The 18,777-nt window shown below is 52.5% G+C and overlaps 1 protein-coding gene and 1 pseudogene across 3 annotated transcripts in view; both read left to right on the top strand.

The window, feature by feature from the left end:
• Window positions 1-14,514, top strand: part of PRKCD (protein kinase C delta) — a 32,939-nt gene extending 18,425 nt beyond the window's left edge. For all 3 annotated transcript variants that reach the window (XM_061128362.1, XM_061128364.1, XM_061128363.1), the window contains 16 exons: window positions 245-444; window positions 1,714-1,774; window positions 1,941-2,103; window positions 2,203-2,234; window positions 3,385-3,470; window positions 3,732-3,861; window positions 4,414-4,514; window positions 5,202-5,295; window positions 5,482-5,579; window positions 5,746-5,919; window positions 6,231-6,322; window positions 6,889-6,951; window positions 7,714-7,852; window positions 8,004-8,192; window positions 8,795-8,923; window positions 11,350-14,514. In XM_061128362.1, coding sequence (XP_060984345.1) covers window positions 245-444; window positions 1,714-1,774; window positions 1,941-2,103; window positions 2,203-2,234; window positions 3,385-3,470; window positions 3,732-3,861; window positions 4,414-4,514; window positions 5,202-5,295; window positions 5,482-5,579; window positions 5,746-5,919; window positions 6,231-6,322; window positions 6,889-6,951; window positions 7,714-7,852; window positions 8,004-8,192; window positions 8,795-8,923; window positions 11,350-11,508 — 1,910 coding nt within the window. In that variant the 3' untranslated portion in view covers window positions 11,509-14,514. The remainder of the gene's footprint in view (window positions 1-244; window positions 445-1,713; window positions 1,775-1,940; window positions 2,104-2,202; window positions 2,235-3,384; window positions 3,471-3,731; window positions 3,862-4,413; window positions 4,515-5,201; window positions 5,296-5,481; window positions 5,580-5,745; window positions 5,920-6,230; window positions 6,323-6,888; window positions 6,952-7,713; window positions 7,853-8,003; window positions 8,193-8,794; window positions 8,924-11,349) is intronic.
• Window positions 14,515-14,664: 150 nt separating this feature from the next.
• LOC133045840 (PRELI domain containing protein 3B-like) lies at window positions 14,665-18,415 on the top strand (annotated as a pseudogene).
• The last annotated feature ends 362 nt before the right edge of the window (window positions 18,416-18,777 follow it).

The following is an 18,777-nucleotide window of genomic DNA, read 5'->3' as shown; positions in this document are numbered from 1 at the left end:
AACAAAGGCCCAGGGTGGAACCTAGTGGGGGCGCCCTCAGGGAACGGCCAGTGTTTCTGTGTTCTGGAATAGATCATGAGTGAGATGGTGAGGCGTGCAGAGCACAGTCGTGAGGGCTGAGGCATGGTGACCCGGGCCCCCGGGGAGAGAGCAGGCAGATTCCGCAGGATGCAAGGCCACAGGGAGGTCAGGGAGGGAGGGGCGGAGGGGCCCTTGCCCGACCTCTCCTGCCGGCCCACTGCAGAGCGCGGGAAGACGCTGGTGCAGAAGAAACCCACCATGTACCCCGAGTGGAGGTCCACGTTCGACGCCCATGTCTACGAGGGCCGCGTCATCCAGGTCGTGCTGATGCGGGCCGCCGAGGAGCCGCTGTCCGAGGCGACGGTGGGTGTGTCCGTGCTGGCCGAGCGCTGCAAGAAGAACAATGGCAAGGCCGAGTTCTGGGTGAGGAGCGCAGCCACAGGCGCACAACATGGGTGGGCAAAGGGAGCGGGGAGGGCCAAGGGCACCCCAGGCTCCAGCCACCAACAACCTGGGTTTGAATCCTGGTCCTGCGAGTCATCAGATCCTTAGCTTCTCTGAGTCCGTTTCTGAATCTGTAAAAGGAGAAGCTGCTAAAGAGACCTACCTTGGGGTCGGTTGTTCGAAGGAATGAAAAGCTGAGGGTGAAGGGCTTACTGCAGCACCTGGCCCCCAGGCAGCTCTCAAGAGAGCCCTCCTGGTGTTGTGGCTGATTTTTTTCCCTTTTAATTTTGCAAAGGCAGGATGTACAGAGTTAAACATCACAAGCTGTCCAAAAGGGCAGCTCCTGGCTCCAACACCAGGCCCCAGGCCCCACTTCCCAGAGGCCCCCATTGTTCCCAGTTCTGTTTGGAATCTTCGCAGATATTCCAGGGCCAGGCAGGCACTGGGGAACACCAGTTACGATCTTCCACAGCAAAGGAGTGGGGAGCAGGATCATAGCCTGCCACTCACCTGCCCAAACCTGGACTTTGCACCTACATGTGGCCATGTGTCCCTTGTGGCCACAGGATCCCCATGCTGGCAGAGCATCCCTACCCCCTGGGGTTACACGTGGGCTCCTGCAGCCAAGATGCACCCCCCCAGGAAAGACCCTGTGACCATGGAGACTCTGCTCAGCCTCCAGTGAGGGGTGAAGGAACTGGCCAGGACAGAGGTTGACCTGGGGCTGCACCCAGTCTTGAATAATCAGGCAGAGACACCTCGTGTCCGTCCAGTGCCCCAGCGGACACAGTCGGGCTCCAGGCCCCAGGTCTGGGGAAGCTGAGGGTCCTGTCCTGAGGACCAGCCAGTCTGTGTGAGGAGACTGGCCACAGAGAGAACCAGCACTATTTCAGTGTGCGTGTGCCTATGTATGTCTGGGGGGGCGGGGAGGGATACCTACATTCTAAGATCCTTGTGAAGGGGGTGGCCGGGGTTGAGGGTGGGGAGTTTCCCTTCCCACTCTGTTCCCAGGGCCATGTGGCCAAGCTGGGTGTGGGCTGGATCCTTTCACTTCCCCAAATGTAATAATACCCCAGGATGAGGGTGGGGGCGGGGCTCAGGGGTGGGGCCCTGCCCACTTTGGGCAGACAGGTGGCCGGCCAGAGCCCAGGACTCCCTGGGCCTTGAGGGACCAACCATGGGGGCGGGTTCTGAGTCTGGCTTGGCCCAGGCCCGCCCTCATTGACTCCCCCACCCTCACCCCTGCAGCTGGACTTGCAACCCCAGGCCAAGGTGTTGATGTCAGTGCAGTATTTCCTGGAAGACGTAGGTAAGCCCCTTCCTACCTGGGCTGGGGATGGAGGTTCAGAGGCCAGAATGGAGGTTTAGGGAAGCACCTTCCATCAGTGGTCTGGCTGGGACTGCCCCGGGAGGGACTGAAAGGGTAAGGCCCCTCCCAAGGGCCAGGGTTGACTTCTCTACTCACTGGCCCCCAGATTGCAAGCAGTCTATGCGGGGTGAAGACGAGGCCAAGTTCCCAACGATGAATCGCCGTGGAGCTATCAAACAGGCCAAAATTCACTATATCAGGAACCACGAGTTCATCGCCACCTTCTTTGGGCAGCCCACGTTCTGCTCCGTGTGCAGAGAGTTTGTTTGGTGAGACTGGTTGTGCCCACTGGGGTGGGGCAGCGGGGAAGGAGGGCCCCCATCCCTGGCCTTTCCCACACTCACCCAGACTGGCCACTTGCCTTTCAGGGGTCTCAACAAGCAAGGCTACAAGTGCAGGCGTAAGTGTCTCCACGGCCCGGTGTGTATGCGCATGTGTGTGCACATGTGTGCCTGCATGTATTCACAGCAAAGTCTGTGTCCCTGTGTTGGGATGGTGTGTCTGCATGAAGCCTGTGTGTGTGTTTGCGTGTGTGGTGTTCCAGGCGGGTGGGTGTGTGTGGACGGTAACTGCATCAGTGAGTGCCAGAGCTGGAGTGTCTTTTCCCAGCGTTTCGTGTTCAGTGATGTCACATTGGTGGCCTGAAAGGGGCCCCAGTGGAGTACACACACAGAACCTGCCAGCACTGCACATCAGGGCTCTTTCCCCCCACCCCGAGAGGCTATCAGAGCTTTGCCAGTGCATCCCTGGCTACACATGTGCTCCTCTTTAGACCTGTGTGCATCTGGGTACACGCGTAACCAGCACACCATGACGGTGCGTGCATGAGGTGGTGTGGGCCACTGGTGGTGAGCAGAGACTCACCTGGAGCCAGCCTGCCTGGGTCTGAACCCCAGCTCTGCCACTTCCTTGCTGTCAGACCTTAGGTACAGTTACTTAACCTCTCTGTGCCTCAGTTTCTTCATCTGTGAAATGGGGATAGTAGAGTCATTGTGAAGACCAAATGGGATAAAATACGTAAAGCTGTGTTCTGAGTGTGAGTGGTGCACTGTAAGCATCCCGTGTAAGAAGTCTTGTCCTTCCTCCCCTGCTGTGCATGTGTGCCCGAGGGTCTCTGTGTAGGGGTGCATCTGTGTGTGTGTGGGAGGCGGGGTTAAAGGGTGAGAGAGCTTAGGAGCTGTGTGCCGTCCTGGGCCACAACAAGGACTCCCCTGCCTCCAGTTCGCAGTGCCAGCCCCACCCCATCCTTCCCTTCTGCCCCACTCCCTGCCCACCGAGACTCCTTGAGCCTTCCCTAATCTCTGAGGACTCCCCAGCCCAGATCAGCCTGTCCTCCTTGCCCCATCCTTCCCAGGCTCCTCCCACAGGGACTGGCGGGAGGAGAGAAAAATCAAGCTCCGGGGCTGAGGCCTCTGTGGAGTGAGGGTGTGGGTGGTCGGGGAGAACGGTGTCTTTGTGTAGAGGGCAGGACTGGGCCGGCGGGCGCCAGCTCACAGACCCTGCCCTTCCTGGGCCTTCCCGTCCCCCTCCTGGGCCTGTGCCTCCTCAAGAATGTAATGCTGCCATCCACAAGAAATGCATCGACAAGATCATCGGCCGCTGTACAGGCACTGCAGCCAACAGTCGGGACACCATAGTGAGGCTGGGCCCGGGACAGGGGTCGGGGGGTGGCGGGGATCTGAGCTGTCCCCACCCCTTCCCTGTCAGCTCACCCTTCCTGCCTGTTTTCCTTCATCCTTCCTTCTCCTGGGTTGACCCCTGGGATCCCTGGATTTCCCATTCCCTATGGGGCCCTCTTGGGAAATCTACCATGTGTGGGGTTGGGTTGGGGAGAGTTAGGGGGGAGGAAGGGGCTGGAGTTGGCACAGGAGCTTTGACCTGTGACCCTGCATCCCAGTTCCAGAAAGAACGTTTCAACATCGACATGCCGCACCGGTTCAAGGTTTATAACTACATGAGCCCCACCTTCTGTGACCACTGTGGCAGCCTGCTCTGGGGGCTGGTGAAGCAGGGATTAAAGTGTGCAGGTGCATGCGGCGGGGGCGGGGGTGGGAGGGGTGGGAACCATGACCAGCTAAGGCTGCCTTTGCTGCCTCACTTGGGGAATCTCACGTGGGTGAGGCCTCTTGGCCTCTCCCCACTGGCCCAACCAACTACCCTTTACTGCTGTGAGACCATCAGAAGGTGGCCCCACCGCTCTAAGCTCCATGTCTTCCATTATAAAACGGGGCTTAGAGTCAAGTTGGCCCCAGTCACTTAGAAGAATGGTGCTGAAGGTGCTCAGTTGGAGGGGCCTGTCTCAGCAGCTTAAAACACGCTCCTCACTGGCTCTCTCCTGACCTCCAGCTTCACTGTAGCAAGAGACCTCTGGAGGAAAAGGGACTTCTCTAGTTTGTCCCAGACATTTGTTTTTTATTTTTTAAGTAAGAAAAGATTTGTGGTGATAATTTCAGACACATCTTTTTCTAAAGGCAGGAAACCCAGCAGACCTTGCCCTCCTTTCTCCTCCGTCCCTCCCCGCCCTACTGGCTGCCAGCCTGGGCCAGAGCCCTGATGGTCTGCTTCTCTGCCCACCACAGACTGTGGCATGAACGTGCATCACAAGTGCCAGACGAAAGTAGCCAACCTCTGTGGCATCAACCAGAAGCTCTTGGCCGAGGCCTTGAACCAAGTTAGCCAGGTGGGCAGGCACTGTGGGGAGCTTGGACAGAGGGTCTTGGGGTTGGGGACCAGTCCAGGCTCATGCTCACTCCTGGGGGGTGAACTGCAGTGAGGGGCATTTATACCTAAGACCCCACTTCTGAAAGATCCATTTCAAGGTCTGGTCATTAGAAAGTGGTGGGCTTGTTCTCCTAAGATATTAGTTATTCAAGCAGTGCTCTGAGGGTGAACCTGGAGGACTGCAAGTTTGGAACTCTTGGAACTAAAGCCTTTACATATTTATGTTTTGTGTGTGTGTGTTTGGGTATGTGGGTGAAGCTTGAAGGATGTCACAAACTTTAAAATTGTAGAATCTATCACAAGTGAAGGAAAACAACCACCACAACAAAAAATAAGTCTAGGTTCTATTAAGTGGTTGGGTGGGTAGGATTCAATTTCCAAAACTTTTTGTTTGTAACCAGTGCCTTTCAGACCTTCAAGGCATCTCTGTGCTAGAAGTGTGTGTATGTGTGTCTCTGTGTGTACTCTCTTGCACATGTCTACATGCACATGCACCACCTAGGCGTCCTGGGCTCTGCCCCTCGCTGTCCCCCATTGGTATTGAGGGTGGAGTTATGGATGGTTGGGGTCCTCCCTCTGGGTTGGGAGTTCTGACCATGCTATGACCTCTGGGTGCCTCCCCCCCAACCCCCACCTCCTCCTCCAGAGATCTTTAAAGAAGGAATCAGAGGCCCAAGAGACTGTTGGGATCTACCAGAATTTTGAGAAAAAGCCAGGAGTCTCTGGAGATGATGTCACAGGTAAAGCTATGCCCATGCCTTCCAAGAAGGCCCCTCCCCTCCCCCGCCAGCATGGGACCCTGTCTCCCCACACAGTCAAACGTGCCTGTAGAGGAGGCCGCTCCGTTGGGAGGGATCCAGCAGGGCAGGGCCACCCTCTGGGCCTCCGGGCAGAGACCAGAGTCGGAAGTGGCTGTGTCTCGGCAGAAACTGGGACCTACGGCAAGATCTGGGAGAGCAGCACCAAGTGCAGCATTGACAACTTCACCTTCATCAAGGTCCTGGGCAAAGGCAGCTTCGGGAAGGTGAGAGCCCCATGGCCCCGGGGCAGGCAGCCTGAGCCACCTGAGCCCAGAATCCCGGGGATGCCTGCTTCCCACCCTCTCTGTCCGCTTCCCGGTGGGGTGGGGCCATGCACCCTGGACTTGGTTCTGGCCCTCCCCTACTCAGCACCCGTGTTACATCCATCAGGTGCTGCTCGCAGAGCTGAAGGGCAAAAAGGAATTCTTCGCCATCAAGGCTCTCAAGAAAGATGTGGTCTTGATCGATGACGACGTGGAGTGCACCATGGTGGAGAAGCGGGTGCTGGCGCTCGCCGGGGATCATCCATTTCTCACCCATCTCTTCTGCACCTTCCAGACCAAGGTGCCTGGCCCACCCACTGTCAATGCCCCTGGCCCACAGCCCTCCTCAGTTGCTCAGCTCAGGGCCGCATCTCCCGTTGAGACTCGCCAGAACAGGGCCCCTTCTTCTTCCTCAGATCACTTAAGGCAGGGCTGAGATCCCCCGTCCTCAGATGTCTTCGGGCAGGGCCATTCTTCCCCCCGCAGGCCCCCCAGCGCAGAGTTGTTCCCTGCTTCCTGTTAGGGCCTGCCCCTGGTGATCCTGTCAGGGTGCCTGCCTTTGCTTTCTGTCCCTCTGCTCACCATCCTCCCACCCCCCTGCTCCCACTGCAGGACCACCTGTTCTTTGTGATGGAGTTCCTCAATGGGGGCGACCTGATGTACCACATCCAGGACAAAGGCCGCTTCGAGCTCTCCCGTGCCACGTACGTGAGGCCCCATGGGGGGAAGAGCCCTCTGCCCGTCTGCCTTCCATTCCTTCTCCTTGGCCCCTGGAGAAGCTAGGCTGGGCTGGAGCTGGGGTTGGAGAGACTTGGGGTGGCCAGGGCCATCCCCCGCCCGGTGTGGGAAGCCAGGGGTGGTGGGTGAGCTGTGGCTGGGAACCCAGCCTGGTCATATGCCAGATCCTGTCCCCTCCTTGGGCCTCAGCCAGGTGGGGATCTTGTTCAAGGCAGGACCCAGGTGGGTGGCCCTTAAACCTGCATGCACCGCTAAACTGTGTGTGTGCACATAGGCATATCTGTATAAATGCATACACTCTTAGGACAGAGAATGGTCTCCTTTGGAGCTTTTTCCTTCTTAATTTTTTCTCCTGTCTTGGCTACCAGCCCCAACTTGCCCGACACAAGATGTACTTGATGAGGCCCAGGTTGTCTGTGAAGTTATGCGCAGCATTTCCTGTCCCTGGGGGGACAGAAGAAGACCTAGGGAGAAGCAGGGGCTGCTCACAGAAATCTCAGGACACTGTATGTGTGTGTGTTGTCTCATCCAGGTTTTATGCGGCTGAGATAGTCTGTGGACTACAGTTTCTGCACCAGAAAGGGATCATTTACAGGTGCGGGGATCGGGAGATGGGGGGTGTTTAGGAGGGGAGGCCCCAACCCCATCATATCCTCTGAAGTGCTCTGAATGGGGCCCGGTCCAGCTGTGGCCCCATCTCTGCATGGAGTCGGTCTTTTAGTTGGGTATTTGCCTAAACCACCTACTCCATTGCTAGAATTCCTTGTGGCCCCTTAGCTGAGGCTGGCACAGCTCCAGGGACTGGGAACTCCCCAAGCATACTCAGTGCCAGGCAGGGAGCGCAGCACTGACTGGTATGGTGTCTCCCTCACTATGGAGTCTCCCTCTAAAGCCCCATCCGAGCACTCTGAACTTCCACCCATAGGGACTGGTTTCATAAATTCTCACCCAACAAATGACAGTCCTATCCTGCCGTTCATATGTATCTATGCCAAAGGATGAGGCCGGACTCTGTGCTGTTGTGGGATGATGCCAGGGGATGTCGTCAAGTGGAAAACCAATCCATGGGACAGTGTGTGCTGAGTACTAGGGTCCAGGCTTTAAAAGGTGGTGTGAGATGCACATTATAACATGCAGTCCATGCCTAGACTCACTCTAGGGAAGTAGGATGGTGTGTGTCGAACACACAGTAGTCAGCTTGCAGGAAGCACTTGTATTTAGCACTTCTTTGCCCTCCTCTTCCTCATTCCCCCATCCCTGTGGGAGAATGCTAGACTAACAGTGGGGACATGGGAGGGAGCTGCCTGGAGGAGGGGAGTGGGCCCTAACGGCTCGTCCTCCTGTCCTTTCCCCGCAGGGACCTCAAGCTGGACAATGTGTTGCTGGACCACACCGGCCACATCAAGATTGCCGACTTCGGCATGTGCAAGGAGAACATGTCCGGGGACAAACAGGCCAGCACCTTCTGCGGCACCCCTGACTACATCGCCCCCGAGGTGAGCGGCACCCTCCCAGCCCCGGCCAACACCTTGCCTCCACAGGGCGGACGTGACTGGTGATGTCTGAGCTGCAGCTGGGAGGCTGAGGAGATCCGGCCGGGGCTTGTATTCCGGGGCCCCCTCAGCTCCGACACTTTGTCTGCTCCAGATCCTGCAGGGCCTGAAATACTCATTCTCTGTCGACTGGTGGTCCTTCGGAGTCCTTCTGTACGAGATGCTCATTGGTCAGTCCCCCTTCCATGGTGATGATGAAGACGAACTCTTCGAGTCAATCCGGGTTGACTCGCCGTACTATCCTCGCTGGATCACCAGGGAGTCCAAGGACATCCTGGAGAAGGTGGGAGGCCCTGGGCGGGGCTGGCTGGGGTGGGGGCTGGCAGATAACAGGTCTTGGGAGTGCCAGAAGCCCCCTGTCTCAGGGATGGTGGCCTCACTGATGCTCTGGTCCTCACCCACCCAGGGCAGTCACCCTCCTGCTGCGATCCCAGGACCTCCTGTCTGGGTTCCCTGCGCTGAGTCAGTCTGGCATGGAAGTGACAGGCTTGGGGTCAGGAGATAGACGGACCCTAGGCTAAACTCTGAGTCTGTCTCCTTATCTACAAAATGAGGCTAGGAGAGAACCTTTCTAACAGACTTCTGGCGGCGGGGGGGGAACATTAATGTGTGATGCTCAGGCCTGTGCCAGGCAGACGGTAAACACCCAGTAAATGACCACTGCTTTTACTCGCAAATCCCACCAGCCGAGAGTCCCAGCAGCCCCCATCCGTGCAGACTTGGGAGCAGAGACCAGAGAGGAGGACTCCACCCCAGAGGCTCTGGGGTGTGATGCCGGGCTGGGCCAGACTGGCCCGGGTACCCGTGGGCCTGCTTGGGGGTTTTCTGAGGAACCCGTTTCCTGCAGCCCTTGGGTGCTAACCAGGTTCCTTTGCTGGGTTGCAGCTGCTTGAACGGGACATAAACAAGAGGCTGGGAGTGACAGGGAACATCAAAATCCACCCCTTCTTCAAGACCATCAACTGGGTTCTGCTGGAGAAACGTGCAGTGGAGCCGCCCTTCAAGCCCAAAGTGGTACGTGATCCCACTCCAGTGGGGGCTGCCACTCCACATTGCCCCCTACTGCCTTCCTGGGTGGGCTCCTCCTGCTTTGCCCTTCCTCCTTCCTGCATCATTTACATGCTGTCCGCCTCTCCCTTCTTCTGATGAATCTGCTTTCCCAACCCTTCTGGCAGGCTGAGTCACAGCCTCTACCCCTGTGTTCTCATGGTCTCTCCTCGGTCAGTCAGTCATTCAACAAACATTTGGTAACAGTGGATCCAGGACCCTTTACCATACATTCTCATTTATTTATTTATGGTTACACTGAGTCTTAGTTGCGTCATGCAGGCTTTCTCTAGTTGCAGCAACGGGGGGCTGTTCTTTGTTGTGGTGCGTGGCCTTTTCATAGTGGTGGCTTCTCACTGAGAAGCACAGGCTCCAGGCACACAGACCTCAGTAATTGTAGTGCACAGGCTTAGTTGCTCTGAGGTATTGTGGAATCTTCCCAGACTAGGGATTGAACCCGTGTCCCCTGCCTTGGCAGGTGGATTTTTATCCACTGCGCCACCAGGGAAGTCCAACCATACATTCTTTAACACCCACTGTGTGCAGGGGAGTATGCTTTGGTAATCAGAGTTAAGGCCTCCCTCCCTCCATCTATTCATCCACCCATTCAATCCATTTTGCCATAAATACTGAAAATGCTGAGTGCCTTCTGAGTGCAGAGAACTGAGCTGGGCTGCATGCACAGCCGAGTGGGAGGCCCAGCCTCAGAACTGGAGGACCCCAGCTCCTCAGAGAGATAAGAACTTGCATGCCGGTGATCATTTATGATAAAAGACATCAGTATTAGAGATGTCACAAGGCCACACATGATCAGTTGCCATGAGGAGGATCTGGCAGCAGGAGCCAGGGTCCCGAGTTTGGAGTAGGTCTGAGAGGAAATGGGATGTGGGCAGGGCTGAGGAGGCTCGGCCAGGCTGGGGCCAGATGCTTTCCAGGGAAAGCAGGGTTGCTGTACATAACAGCCTAGAATCTAGAGAAGCTGCCAGGAGCAAGCAGGAGAGCAGAGGCAGGCTGGGCTTCTCAGAAGTCGGACGCCAAGGCCCTTCTCTGATCACAGCTCTTCCCTCCCTTCCTTTTTCTCTCCTTTCCTTCTCCTCGTTCCTTGAGGACACTGTTCCCACCTAGCAGCCTGTGTAACATGCTCCAGTGTTTGTGTCTTAAGACCGCAGAGAACTCCCCCAACTCCAGGGACCTCAAACTCGCCGCCTCCTGCACTGGGCACATTACTACCAGGCGAGGCAGGAATATCCCACAGCCTGCGTTTAGTGTCATGCTTTTGATAGAAAGAGGGGTGGACTGATTTTAAACAACACCAGGCATATGTGCTAATCAGCAGCAGTCCCTCTCGGAGGGAAGAGGTGGGGCCTGTGATGAGCTGGCCAAGGGGTTTCAGCACCAAGAGTGGACAGACCTGCCAGGAAACTGGCCCAAACTGCTCTGCTCTGTCAGTTTTTCAAAGAAGCCAGGAACCTGGATTTTTTTTTTTTTTTTGGCTGTACCACACAGCACATGGGATCTTACTTTCCCAACCAGGGATTGAACCCGTGGTTTTGAGAAGTCCCAAAAACTTGATTTTGATGTCATATTGCCTAATTTAAAAATATTGGCTCAGGAATTTCCTGGTAGTCCAATGGTTATGACTCTGACCTTTCACTGCCTAGGGCCCAGGTTCAGTCCCTGGCTAGGCAACTAAGATCCCACAAGCCTCGTGGTGCAGCCAAAAAAAAAAAAATTGGCTCAAATGCTATTAAAACTAATGGCTAGTCAAAATGGTTGTGCATGCAACTCAGTTTGGCCTGAGGGCCACCAGCTTGAGACCTCTTTCTATCACACTTTCACTGTACCCTGAGAAGCAGAGTTGGCAGACTTTTCCTGTGAACAGCCTGATAGAAAATATTGTAGGCTTTGCAGGCCAGATAGTCTCAAAGTGGCCATAGATGTTGCTATAGACACAGCAGCATATCAGTTAATAGGCATGGTTGTGTACTAATAAAACTTTATTTATGCTGAACCATTGAATTTCATTTAATTTTCACATGTCATGAAATTTTATTCTCCTTTTCTTTTTTTTCCTAAACATTTAAAAATGCAAAATCCAGTCTGAGCTTGTGGGACCTACAGAAACAGGTGGTGGGAGGGGTTTGGCCCAGGGCTGTAGTGCCTGCTTGGGCAAATGCCCACCTGTCCTCCTCCAGGCCCCCTGCTGGCTTCCCTCAGCCCCTTGGGTGACAGCATCCCCCTTCCAGCAGAGAGGCTCCCTTTTCTGTTCTCAATAAAGATGGCCCTGCTTGGCCCAGCCCAGCAGGGATTCTGGCCCCAGGGGTGGGTCCCTGGAACCTCAGGAACCTACACCCTTTGAGTCCTGCTTACACACCCCTGCCCTCTGCTTGCAGAAGTCACCCGGAGACTACAGCAACTTCGACCAGGAGTTCCTGAATGAGAAGCCGCGCCTCTCCTACAGCGACAAGAACCTCATCGACTCCATGGACCAAACAGCATTTGCTGGCTTCTCCTTCGTGAACCCCAAATTTGAGAGGCTCCTGGAAAACTGAGGTTCCCGAACGTGTGCCCCAAAAACCCATCCCAGCCTGGGAGCCTGGGTCAGCCAGCACCGCCTGCCGACCCTGCAGCGCAGGTGGGGCCCACACTTCATCGGCACCTGCCTGCACCCCACGATAAGCAACCGTGCAGTTGTCGTGATTTCTGCTGCTGCCCGCCCCCTGTGTCCCCCAGAGGGGCCTCAGCTCCTGTCCAGCTGGGCTTTCATGGTACTTCCTCTGTGAATTGTGTGTGAATTTGCTTTTCCTCTGCCCTCAGAGGGAAATTGTAAATCCTGTGTTTCATGACTTGAATGTAGTTATCTATTGAAAAATATATATATTATATATATATTATATATATATATGCACATACATATATATATATATATATAGGCTGTATATATTGCTCAGTAGAGAAGAAATGTGGGGGACTGGTGATATGTTGATCTTTTAAAATATATATATTATATATATATGACACACACCCTCCCCACCTCCTACCCCCTCTCCAGAAGAAAAAGGAGCACAAAGTGTTTGAACCACCAGGTGCTTTGATTTGTCTGTCTAAATAAACACCAAGTGGTACCAACCTGGCTGATGGGACACATTTGTCCCAGGAAGCTGGTGGCTGCTGCTTCCACTTCCGGCAGCTGTCTTGGACGCTAAACCTAGCTGTTAACTGCAGATGCAGAACCCCTGGGCTTTCATGCAAATGTGTTTGTATTTATGGGTTTCCTCTGGCTCCAGAGCTGGGGGCCAAAAGCAGAAAACTTTTCTGGGTGGCTGAGGGAGCCCCAGTTGTCTCTTTGGGGTGATGGGACCAGCTGCAGAAAGTCCATCTCAGAAGAATGAGGGGCAAGTGTGGAAGAGCAGGACAGTGCAAGGGCCAGCCAGAAGACGTGAGCAAAGGTGGCGAGGCCAGCCTAGACTGGGGAGGAGAAGAGGGGAGAGGAAGGAAATACAGCTCAGACTTCAGGCAGATGCGGATTCAAATCGCAGAGGAGCCAAAAGATGTGGCTTTTCAGATGTCACTTAATCATCCAAAATCTCCGTTTCCTCATCTGTACAATGGGCCTGAGTTATTCAGTTTAACTCCTCAAGTTTGTCCCCACCCTTGCCACAGAGGAGTCTGTGTCTGAGTTCTAGAATCTATTCCCCAGGAGCCCTGGGGACAGGGAGGGGAGCCAGGTAGGTGAAAAAAGCGAGAAAATGCCGAGTGGCTGGGTCGGGGTCGAGAGCCTCGCCCCAGTGTGCCCTCGTGCAGCCAGGAAACGGGGGGTGGCCGCTGCCCCCGAGCCTGCAGGCCTGTGTCCCCACCACCTCAGTGGCCTGCTCTCGGCTTCCTGTTTCTTCCCGTCTGTCTCTCTTGGGGCACAGGCCTTGGGAAGGGCCCGCCCTCCAGTCCTTCAGGTCCAGCGCCCCCAGCCCTGGTCCCTGGTGGTAGGTGAGGTGCCCCCAGAGCCTGATTGGCTGGCCCCGGCAGCCAAGCAGCTGGCTTCCAGCAAGTTCATTTTCTGAGCTGAGGTACAAGTTTCCACAGCGGGAGAGGAGTCGGATATGGAGGGGGGCTGGTGCTGGCCGAGGAGGGGGCTGGGGGGTGTTGAACCTTCCCCGGAGAGACCAAGCGTCCCCTTCCCCCCTGCCCCCACCTGCCATCTTCTCAGGAAATGCTTGAGTCCCTGCTGTGCGTCCAGAAGTGGGGCTTTGTCCCCTTGGGCTCACAGTCAGGTCGGGGAGACATCGGGTGACAGGGGCTGTGCTGGGGCACGAGGGCCCAGAGGAGGAGCCTAGGGACCCTGCTGCCCAGGCCCCAGACAGCCTTGGGTTGGTCCAGAGTGGGTTTGGAACAGAAATACAGTTGGTGTGTGAATTCAGAGCCTCTCACCATCTTTCTGTAGCTCCAAGGTGGGGCCGTGCACCCAGACCCCATTTCCTCCAGCGTGGGCTGGGGGAATAAGTAGTTTTTCAGCCAGAGGCAGTGGAGGGTGGCAGGAAGAATGGGAGTGTGTGTTTAGTCCGCCACCCACACACTGTAACCGCCATGAGTTTCTTCGGTGGGCCTCAGTTCCTCATCTGTAAAATGGCACTATTACTCCCTGCTGCCTCGTGGAGATCCTGGCTCTGAGGGACCCCTTGGAGACTGATGCTGAGTGGTCCTGGGCGAGCCTAGGAGACAGAAGAGCAAGCTACCGGAGATGCTGCAAAACTGCCTGGAAAGCCATGCAGCTCCAGACCTGTTCCCAGAGTTGGGTAGGCATCAGGCCTGCCTGGCGGCCCAAGAAATGCCTATAGTGGCTGGGCCCAGAGTCACACTTTCACTGGGATCGGGGGTCTGGAAACAGGCAGACAGCCCTCCACTTGTCAAGTAGGTTTGCTGGCAGAGCAGCAAGCTTCGGTCCCACCTCAAATGTGTAGCAGGCCTCACACTCATGCCGAGCAGACTAACACAGATGCAGGAGGTCCTGGGGTCAGGGGCAGGGCTCTGTCACATGCCCCTGGTTTCAAACCCTGCACGTCCCTAGCTGTGTGACCTCAGTATGTGACGGCCTCCTGGAGCTCCAGTTTCCTCTACTGTAAATCGGGGATAGAGGCAGACCGTGTTTGGTTGCGCTTCACTTTAGTGCACTCTGTGACATCATGTTCTTTACAAATGTAAGGTCTGCGGCAACCGTGCGTGGAGCAAGTCCATCAGTGCTGTTTCTCCAATGGCAGTTGCTCACTTTGTGTTTCTGTGTCACATTTTGGTGATGTTCTGGATATTTCAGATTTTTAGATAATTATTATATCTGTTATGGTGATCAGTGATCTCTGATGTTACTATCGTAATTGTTTTGCAGTACCACAAACTGCACCCATATAAGAACTTAACCTGTAATGCTATGTGTGTTCTGATTGCTCCACTGACTGGCTGTTCCCCCATCTCTCTTCCTTTTCTTGGCCTCCCTCTTCTCTGAGACACAACAGTATTGTGTTGTTGTTGTTTTTTAAACATATTTTCTTTTAAAAAAATATTATTTATTTTTGGCTGCGCTGGGTCTTGGTTGCAACACTCAGGATGTTTTTTTTGCATTGCATGGGCTCAGTAGCTGTAGCGTGCAGGCTTCATTGCCCCAAGGTATGTGGGATCTTAGTTCTCTGACCAGGGATCAAACCCATGTCCTCTGCATCGGACGGCAGATTCTTAACCAGTGGACCACCAGGAAAGTCCCAAGACACAACAGTTTTGAAATTAGTCCAATTAACAACCCTTCAGTCACTTCTAAATGTTCAAGTGAAAGGAAAGAGTCACACATTCCTTTAAATCCAAAGCTAGAAGTGATTAAGGTCAGTGAGGAAGGCATGTGGAAAGCTGAGACAGGCTGAAAGTTAGGCCTCTGGCCAGTTAGCCAAGTTGGGAATGTAAAGGAGTTCTTGAAGGAAATTAAAAGTGTTAATCCCGTGACTGTACAAATGATAAAGTGAAACAGTCTTACTGCTGATGTGGAGAAAGTGTTAGTGGTCTGGAAAGAACATCAAACTAGCCATAGCATTCCTTTAAGCCAAAGCCTAATCTACAGTAAAGTAAAGTAAAGTGGAGTCGCTCAGTCGTGTCCGACTCTTTGAGACCCCATGGACTGTAGCCTACCAGGCTCCTCTGTCCATGGGATTTTCCAGACAATAGTATTGGAGTGGGCTACCATTTCCTTCTCCAGGGAATCTTCCTGACCCTGGGATCCAACCTGGGTCTCCCGCATTGTAGATAGACGCTTTACCATCTGAGCCACCAGGGAACCAATCTAGAGTAAGGCCCCGAAAAAAAAGTGAAAGTGTTAGTTGCTTCCCTTGTGGCTCAGCTGGTAAAGAATCCTCCTGCAATGCAGGAGGCCTGGGTTTGATCCCTGGGTTGGAAAGATCCACAAGAGAAGGGAAAGGCTACCCACTCTAGTATTCTGGTCTGAAGAATTCCAAGGACTGTCTAGTCCATGGGGTCGCAAAGAGTCGGACACGACAGCGACTTTCACAGTCAGTCGTTCAGTCATGTCCGATTCTTTGGGACTCCATAGACTGTAGCCTGCCTGGCTCCTCTGCCCATGGGATTCTCGGGTCTCCTGCATTGCAGGCAGATTCTTTACCATCTGAGCCGCCAGGGAAACCCAGAGTAAGGTCCTGTCTTCAGATCTGTGAAGGCTGACAGAGGTGAGCAAGCTGCAAAAGAAAAGGTTGAAACTAGCAGAGGTTGGTTTACAAGGTTTCAGGAAAGAACTTTCTCCAAAGAAGTGCAAGGAGAAGTAGCAAGTGCTGCTGTAGAAGCTGCAAGTTATCCAGAAGAGAGAACCAAGATAATTACTGAAAGTGATTAAACAACTGGTTTTCATTGTAGATAAAACAGCCTTATCTTGGAAGAAAATCCCATTGAGAACATTCATAGCTAGAGAGAAGTCATTGGCTGGCCTCAAAGCTTCAAAGGAGAAGCTGACTCTCTTGTTAGGGGCTATTGCAGCTGGTGAGATTAAGCCAAAGCCAGTGCTCATTTACGTTTGCAAAAATCCTAGGGCCCGTAAGAATGATGCTAAATCTACTCTGCCTGTACTTTGTAAATGGAACAATAAAGCTTGGATGATAGCACATCTATTTAAAACAATGGTTTACTGAACACTTGAAGCATATTGTTGAAACCTACTGCTCAGAAAAAAAAGATTCCTTTCAAAATATTACTGCTTATTGACAATGTACCTAGTCACACAAGACTTCTGATAGATATGTATGAGATTGATGTTGCTTTCATTCCCACTGAAACAACATCCCACCTATGAACCAAAGAGTAATTTTGACTTTCAAGTCTTATCTTATTAAAAATTACCTTTCAGGGACTTCTCTGGTGGTACAGAGGATAAGAATCCACCTGCCAGTGCAGGGGACACAGGTTCAATCCCTGGTCCAGGAAGATTCCACAAGCCATGGAGCAACTAAGCCCACATGCCACAATTACTGAGTCCATGTGCTCCGACTACTGAAGCCCGTGTACCTGGAGCTGGTGCTCCACAACAAGAGAAGTGACTGCAGTGGGAAGCCTGTACACCTCAATGAAAGAGAAGCCCCTGCACACTGCAACTAAGCAACAAGGACCCAGCACAACCAAAATAAAATTTAAAAGGGAAAAAGAAATACCTTTCATAAGGCTATAGCTGCCACAGATAGTGATTCCTCTGATGGATCTGAAAATTGAAAACCTGCCGGAAAAGATTTACCATTCTAGATGCCATGTGATCCATGGGAAGAGGTCAGAAAACATCAACATTAACAGGAGTTTGGAAGAATTTGATTCCAACCCTCATGGATGACTTTGAGTGGTTCAGGATTTCCCTGGAGGAAGTCATTGCAAATGTGGAAATCACAGAAGCCCCAGAAGTAGATCCTGAACACGTAACTGAATTGCTGTAATCTCATGACAAAACTTTAAATGAACAAGGAATTACTTCTTATGGACAAGCAAAGAAAAGTGGTTTCTTGGAACAGAATCTACTCCTGGTGAGGATGCTGTGAAGATTGTTGAAAGGATTTAGAATGATATTATATAAACGAAGTTGATAAAGCAGTGGCAGGGCTTGAGAGAACCAACTCCAAGTTTGCAAGAAGTTCTACTGTGAGTAAAATGCTATCAAACAGCACTGTGTACTACAGAAAAATTGCTCATGAACAGAAGAGTCATTTGATACAGCAAACTTCATTGCTGTCTTATTGTAAGAAATTGCCACTAGGCCGCCCTGACACCAGGCTGGCCACCAGTACCATGACGATCTGGACTTCGGAGCACAACTTTGACCACCCATGGGAAACTGTTACAACAGCTGCAGTTCAAACCCTTTGAACCTGAGTGTGGTTGGAGTTGATGTACTGGACAGACACATAGATCCCTCTGGAAAGTTGCACAGTCATAGACTTCTCAGCACAGAGTGGGGACTGCCTTCCATTGTGAAATCTATTATTGGTGCAGCAAGAACCAAAACATATGTGCAAGAATATTCTGTAGTGGATCCTGTAGAGAAAACAAAGGAATTTAAATCTACAAATATTTCACTTACAAATATGGTTTGAATAGATGGGAGACTTACATACAAACCACATTCTCAAGACTCAGAAAAACTATTTTGACTCATAAAGCCATAATTACCGTGAAAGGAGTCAGTCTCAGCCATTACCTTGAAGGGCTGATGGCAAGTACGATATCATCAAATGCTAATAAAGGCCAAGAAGAAATGGAGTGGGTAATGCGTAAATTAAATGCTGAAATTGAGGAACTGACAGCTTCAGCAAGAGGAAGCATATGGACACCAATGGCAGTAGCAGCAGCATTTGGGGAGAAATGATAATGGAAGTTGATACACAGCACCCAGTTCCCCAGCTCTACAAGCTGGCAGTATATTTGTTATTTAAAAAATACAGCTATTTTAGGTAGAATTTCTTTTTAATAAGTTCAAGAAAAGCTATGTGACTTCATCAAAGCAAAGACGTGCAGGGTTTCTAAATAAAAGGGATCAGCTGAAAAAAAAATTGCCACAGCTTCCTCAGTCTTCAAGCTGCCAACACCTTGATCTGTCAGTGACCATCAACATTGAGGCAAGACCCTCCACCAGCAAAAAGATTATGAGTTGCTGAAGGCTCAGATGATGGCTAGCATTTTTTAGCAGTAAAGTACTGTGTAAGCGAGGTATATACATTTTTTAATTTTTAAATTATTTTGTTATTATTTTACCTTCTGGCCTTGAAGCACGGCATGTGGGATCTTACTTCCACAACAAGGGATAGAACCCATGCCCCCTGTAGTGGAAGTGTGGAGTCTTAACCACTGGACCACCACTGTACACTTTTTTCAGATCGAATGCTATTGCATACTTAATAGGCTACAGTATAATCTAAACACAACTTCTATGTGCACTGGGAAGCCAAAACCTTTGTGTGACTCATGCTTTATTCTGGTGTCCTGGAACCAAACTTGTAATATCGCCAAGTTATGCCTGTAACTATGATGTTGCTTGTGGACTAGGATGATTTCTGTAAGTGCATCCCGTGGGCTCCAGACACAGCAGATGCTTAGTAAATAGCAGCCTTGGTGACCCCTTCCCTTCAAGGGGATGAAAGTTGCTTAGGACAGCAGCCTGTCAGTCGCACATTGGAACCCCTGGAACTTCTGACCAGACTGCAGGAGGACACCTTGGCAGTTTCAGTTAAAACCTAAAATGCACCCACCCCATGACACAGCAGTCCCCCTTCCCAAGCAGTTACCCAAAGGAGACTCACCTA

This window comes from Dama dama, chromosome 24 (assembly GCF_033118175.1).
Source record: "Dama dama isolate Ldn47 chromosome 24, ASM3311817v1, whole genome shotgun sequence".
Lineage (NCBI taxonomy): Eukaryota > Metazoa > Chordata > Mammalia > Artiodactyla > Cervidae > Dama > Dama dama.
The sequence above is the reverse complement of the archived record's forward strand: the minus strand, read 5'-3'. Positions and strand labels throughout refer to the sequence as shown.